Below are 6,600 nucleotides of genomic sequence, written 5' to 3'. Positions count from 1 at the left end.
TTGTAAAATGAACCATTCAAATCTTGCCAGTCCGGTCGACTACAAGCTCTGCATTTTTATTGAAATGTCTGTCTGCGGTTCGCGATAATTTGAACTTGGATATTTATTTTGTAAAATAAACCATTCAAATCTTGCCAGTCTGGTCGACTACAAGCTCTGCATTTTTATTAAAATCTCTGTCTACGGTTCGCGAGAATTTCAACTTGAATTATTTTCGATACTCATCATTGTACGTTAGGACTTAAATATGGTAATAAATAATAATATAAAATGTTTCTTTTCACAAAAATAATACTATGATAGAAATATGATAAAGTGCGTGCCTTTTAAGATTTGTACTCTTAAGTTTTTATTTTGTATCTTGTGAACGGAGCATCGGGTTATCAATGCTTCAAAAGTTAAACATCTATAAAATACAGTAATATCTGCGAGATTTTAATCATTTCGCATGCACGAGCGACTTGCGTTCTCTCGGCGAAAGTCACCAAAAGGTCAAAATATTTAATTTTTGAAGCATATATACCTTTTTTGTCTCGCTTTGTCTACTCTGAATTCTGCGTCCATAGAATGTTATAAATTTAATATATTTATTCCAATAAGAGTGCGAAGCGATACACAAACACATAACATTATCTGGGAATAAACTTATTTTATACAAATCTATGCTGTTTTGCGCTAATAATCTATCGATAACAGTTAATAGTTTGTTTTCATTATCACATATCGCCAATGTTTACAGTAATGTCACTTTATTAATAATTTATGACTTATACAAAATATACTTCACTTATTCTTTAATCAAAACAGATGCATCATATCACATTCTGTAACAACCTCAAAGTTCTAGGTGATTTATGGTGCTACGTCGGGAAACAATTGGTAAAATCTATTATAAGTTACATTGTTACCAATTTCAATGACCAGTTTGGAAACATTTTCTTCTATTAACGGCTTAATTTTTCTCAAAATTTCCTTTTCGTTTTCACTTACTGTATGCCTAATAGCTTGATGTAGTTGAACCAAGTTCTTTTCATTGTCGTCGAACTCATACGTAAAGTTTTTATCTAGAATATCAAAATTCGTATTTGCCTTTGATACATATATTTCTGTTTTACCATTCTGGGTTACTTCTTTAAACTGTACGCTTAGTTTTCCATTTACGTTATCTGTAAAAAAACAACATAGGTTGATAATTACAATGAAATGAGAACAAGTTTCTATAATAAAATAAATAGTTCTAAGTTTTTATCTTATTTTAATGTAAAATTGACTATTTTACATACCTACAGAGATGTGAGCTATTCCCTTGTTAGCAAGTGACACCAATAAACGTATGTCAATGTCATATACGGTGTCCATATTAAGATGTTTAAGTAAGAAAGTAAAATCGATGTAAAACTTGTCAGGGCTTATATTAAAAGATAGTACATCAAAATTGCAAACTCCAAATATTTTTGTGTCTTGGAAAAATAATTTAAGATTATTTGTATCGTAAATAACCATTTTGTCAACAATTACTGGCTCTACAGGAGAAACGTTTAATTCTGGTATCCCCGAACAAAACTGGGCCTTCATATTGTTGATATTGTCCAGGAAGCATTGATCATAGTTGGGATCTTTGCGACCACACACATGAACGTAGGAAGCTATAAAGAAATAAATCATATAATTGTAAGATCAAATAAGCTGGGATACAATAATTATTTAAAAATTTTAAAAATATTTTCGTAATTGAAATAATAACATTCCTAGCATTTATTTACAATTAATTATTTTAATATTTAAAAAGTTATTATTAAGTTGTATACGTATTATATATTTTTAATAATATAACTGTCAAAATTTTGAGTTACATAAAACTTATAATAGATGAAGTTAAATAGAATCGTTAAATGAAGCAAACATACTAAAAATTTCGTAAATATGTTTTAGCGAGATTTAGCGAGAATTTCTCTTATATAATTAATTTCTAATTACATGACATATTTATGAGAATAATACAAAGTAATAAAGGATGTAAGAACCAAGGCGGGATGTTAGTGTCTAAAGGATTTTTATTTTTAAATTTAGTGCGAAACATTTACCTCAGCCAGGATTTGAATCTGGACCTCCCTCACTCTAATTTAAGCGCGCGTCTCACCCATTCGATCACCAAGACATGTGGCAATGTTTGTCGCAATAAACAGTCTATTTAAAGATGTTTTACGAAAGTCACATATCGTAACTAATTTCGACAATAATGAATATTCATATTTAGAACGTCGTCGTAAAGTAAAAGATATTAAACTTAACGAATCTACACTGCGCAACAAAATTAACGCAACAAAAATGTGTACTAAAATTTCACTCAACTTCAAATAATCGTAACTTCGCGAAAACTTATCGCATTTGAAATTTTTTTTTATTTTAAAGCTAGAAATTTCTACATATCTTTGTTCCCCTTATCGCGATCTCTTTAAAAATAACGACGTGTTTTGTCTGCAAAACTTTTCATAGTTTGACGCGCTTCACGGGGTGCGATGAATTTTTTTCGCAAGTTCTATAAGAACCATTGTAAAATATGAACTTTCCCCTACAAATTAAAAAAAATTGAAGTCTGTACGATTTCTTTCGCGGAGTTATGATGTATCAAAGCTACCTTATGATGTACCAAAGTTACGGTTTTTATGATGTATCAAAGTTACCTATGCATTTAGTCTATTTATGCCATTAATTATGCAAATAATGCAAATAAATTAAAGAGCATTTTCATTTAAACACACATGAGTGAGTGAGAGAGAGGGGGAGAAGCACTTGAATACATACGTGTGCGCGCGCAATAAACAATAATTAGTTACACCATGAATTTATTGCACTTGGAGTGAAATTTCTGTTTAGTGGAAAATTGATTGTTAGATCGTGTAATGGTTGCAAAAAAGATTTGTGATTGAGTTTGAACGTTGAAAACCTGCTATCCCGTATTAGAATCCTATCTCATAATAGAGGACTCTCTTCTATATATTATCCAAATGCAATTGTAACAAATATTTTCATTTACTTACGTAATTTCGATGGTGATACGTATGGTATCACAACGAAAACAGCAAAAAGTGCAGCAAACATCTTGTACACGAAAGAATTTTCTTGTAAAATAAACGAATGCTTTTGCACCTTTTAAAACCACACACTAACGAGTGTTGTTGTAATGGATGTCCAGCAAATATAAAAGAAGATCAACATGGATTCGATCTTATATATGCTGTAGAATCCCTCTATTTATTTTAAAACATCCTCTTAATTCTCTCACATATATAAAATAACACGTATATAGAGTAAAAATGTCATTGTGCATGTCTGTGTTTTATTCGTTTTATTTCGAATGTCATCAGAACGTAATGTTGCGCAAAAAAAGAATTAATTAGCCGTTTCACTAATTCTATAAAAAACCCGAAAAGTAATGATTCGAGCAAATCCTACATCGACTTAATAACCGGTTCTTATATTTGGCCAAGAAATTATAACTCGTTTAAAAGAATTGACCTTTAGGAACAAATAATGTCCAATAGGTATATGGTACAAAATAAATAAATTTTCGATTATCTGCCGGAATTATAGATTCAGATAGTATGTATTATACATATCGGTTCTTATTTACTTCTTAAATCTAAAATTCTTACTAAATGAGTTTTCGTAAACATACTTTTCAACAGACTTTTCGTAATTTTTCTAAAGATAATTGAACATAGCTGTTTATTCTATCCATAAAAGCACATTACTTAGACAGACCTGATACATTTTTATGAAAATTGGCTTTTGATTAAATTGACATTGATATGTGTTATTCTTCTTAACTCAATGATAATATAATAAGTGTCTATGGACACAATCTCTTAAATCTAAAATTCTTACTAAATGATTTTTCGTAAAACATACTTTTCAATAGACTTTTCCCCTCAATTCTTACTTTTATATCAATGCACATGCGTAAACTGAAAATGTCATCTTATACTCCCTTTCATGTGTTTTATTTGCTCCTATATGGCCGAATGATCATACAGTAAATTTAAAGTGGGACAGCATGTCAAAGGGGAACCAATTTTTATTTTGTGGAACAAGTTTAAAACTACGCAGAATTCAGTATAAATTTATACTGGCTAGGCCGGTTTTTAAAAATACACATATATTTGTTTACCATCAATTTCTTGACCTTTTCCTCCAGTAATATTTCATTCATTCTAAGAGTTTGCGACCAACATTCCAAAAGTATTTAAATAATGTCCATTATTATATTAAATAAATTTTACGAGTAATAAATGAAAAATCAAAATCGCACTTTAAAGTAGGAGTAAAATTTGTTCTTGCATTTCGACCTCTTTTGCTGCCTTAGGTCCTACTTAATAGAATTAAAGGTTCAACATAGGGCAAAAATTTCGACTCGGGCCGTTTACGAGAAACAAAATGAAAACTCAAGAGTACAAATCTTTAAAAAAATCAAATCGTGTCTCGTTAAAAGTGTTAAACGATACATTATCTTGACTTTCTGGAAATTATTACCTTTCGATGTCATCTTGACTTTTAAGTGGCTTTTCGTTCGGGATTGCCTGCCGCGGCGATGATAATTAGCGCTTCTCTCTTTCCCCTCTGCCGCCAGACACAGGCGGAACGGTCAGAGGAGCTGTGCGAGGTGTAAGGGCATCCGATACTTTTTCGCGTGGATCCCTCGCGATCGAACGTAATCGGAGACGGATGAATACGGACGCTGTCGATGCGCTCGTAAATTAAATCGCGATTCGCGCACGCTTCCCAGATCTCGGGTGATCGCGGGTCAGCGATCATCCTGCTGAATTAACCCGCACCGTAGGGCCCGTCATAGATCGCGCGTCGTACCCACGATCGTAACTGTACTCGGGTTGGCGGCGATACGGCCATTTGCATAAGTACGTTTGCCCAAGAGTGGTGTGCACGATGCGTGCGCGCCGAGATTACCGGTAATTAACGGAATCGCCGAATCGCGCGGCGGTTAAACGCGGTTCTAACTGCGAGAGATTAAGAGCCGCCGCGCGAAGGACGTTGATAATTCCCTTCGCGAAGACATCTCTTTTTGTCGATTCGCGGCGCTCCGATCGCCGCTCGCGAAATAAGTTCTTACACACGGAGGGAATTTGCTCTTAAAGTTTGCCCTGAAATTAATTAAAAGTCTAGTAAGATCAAAATTCAAACAAATTTGTTTAAACTTTTTTTCTGGGTGTAGTAAAATGTATACAAAGTGTAATTACTAGAAAAATGTATGGTAAAATTTCAAGAAACCGTCATAAAATTCTTCGAAATGCGATGTTGTCCCACGATTACGTGACTTTTACGATAAATTTTATGAAAAAAATTCTCTTCGTGGGTGGAATTCCTTTCGCCCTCGTCCGCTCGATTGTACATCACTTTGGGCCTGACAGAGAGCCGCGTTAAAGTGCGGTCGCGCGACCGGCTGATGATTCAAAGCTCGTGTCGCTGATCGATTACAATCGCGTGTTTCTCGGCACTGAAATTGACGCTCGAAATGCAATAAAATACGAGCGGCGGTTCGAGAGGCGTGAAAATAACGATGAATAAATGTGATAAAACGGTTACATGCGTTCGCGCGATCGGTCACTCTCTACGTAGAAGCTCGCCAGTCCGTTTTGCATTGATTTATACGTACGAACTAACGAGCCACTTTTCGACGACAACGGTTCATTAATAATCGAATCGGCCGACGGTATTGCACCACGACGCTCCATGTTCCGGTAGATCAGTTTAATGAGGAGCGCACACCGAGAAAGAGAGAGAGAGGGGGGGGGAGGGAAGGAGGACGAGTAGCACGGGTGTTGTCGATTTTTATCAACCGATGACAAATCGATAATCCTCACGCCATCTTACGTTAGACCGGTTCTGTGGGGCCGGCCAGACCTTTCTGTACCTTTATGGTCCGCCTGCTTTTAATTAATCCCTCGTGCCTCGATCGACCCGATGCTTCGTAAAAAATGTTCAAGTGCGAAGGAAGGCAGAAAGAGATAGAAAAGGAGTAAGAGAGAGAGAGAGAGAGAGAGAGAGAGAGAGAGAGAGAGAGAGAGAGAGAGAGAGAGAGAATCGTTGAATCCTTGGGTGCCTCACGAGATGTCTGTTAGTTTTCATCTCAATGGGCATCTGGGGGAAGAGAGAGGGAAAGGGAGTCTACGATCGCGCGTGTACAAGCGATTTCTGCATACCGAGGAATTCAACGATCATCCGCGTTATAGTCTCGAGTCTCTGGGACTTGGCAGTCGCGAACCGGTCGGCGCGGTCTTATCGAATTGGTATATCGCTAAAATTACGAAACTTTGTTAAGTAATCGTTTACGCGCGTTCGCGCGTTGGATTTTATTCGCGTAATCCGACGAGGCCGGCATTAATGCGGAAAACCGCCGGGAGTAAGTTATTAACTGAGCTCACTGCGAGCCACGCGGCGTCTCGCGTGCCAAGTTTGAGGGAGTCGTCGCGAGTCCGTTGTTGTCCCGGTATGCAGAGTATCGCCCATCGCGATAGGCTTAGGAGTGGGTGACCTTAAAGGATGTCGATCTCCCAGTCGGCATAACTGTACCACCGTTCCCGA

General features: G+C 36.1%; 1 protein-coding gene across 1 annotated transcript; it reads right to left on the bottom strand.

Annotated features, from left to right (window-relative positions):
• Positions 1 to 517: 517 nt before the first annotated feature.
• Positions 518 to 1,750, bottom strand: LOC105568682. The gene is made up of 2 exons (XM_012024540.1): positions 1,284 to 1,750; positions 518 to 1,166 (listed from the first exon to the last, which is right to left on the bottom strand). The coding sequence occupies exons 1-2, from the start codon at positions 1,663 to 1,665 to the stop codon at positions 853 to 855; spliced, it is 696 nt and encodes a 231-aa protein (XP_011879930.1). The 5' UTR covers positions 1,666 to 1,750; the 3' UTR covers positions 518 to 852.
• Between the last annotated feature and the right edge of the window lie 4,850 nt (positions 1,751 to 6,600).

The sequence above is a fragment of the Vollenhovia emeryi genome, unplaced genomic scaffold (genome assembly GCF_000949405.1).
Source record: "Vollenhovia emeryi isolate VEMERY1.0 unplaced genomic scaffold, V.emery_V1.0 DF939128.1, whole genome shotgun sequence".
Lineage (NCBI taxonomy): Eukaryota > Metazoa > Arthropoda > Insecta > Hymenoptera > Formicidae > Vollenhovia > Vollenhovia emeryi.
This window is presented reverse-complemented; position numbering and strand designations above follow the sequence as displayed.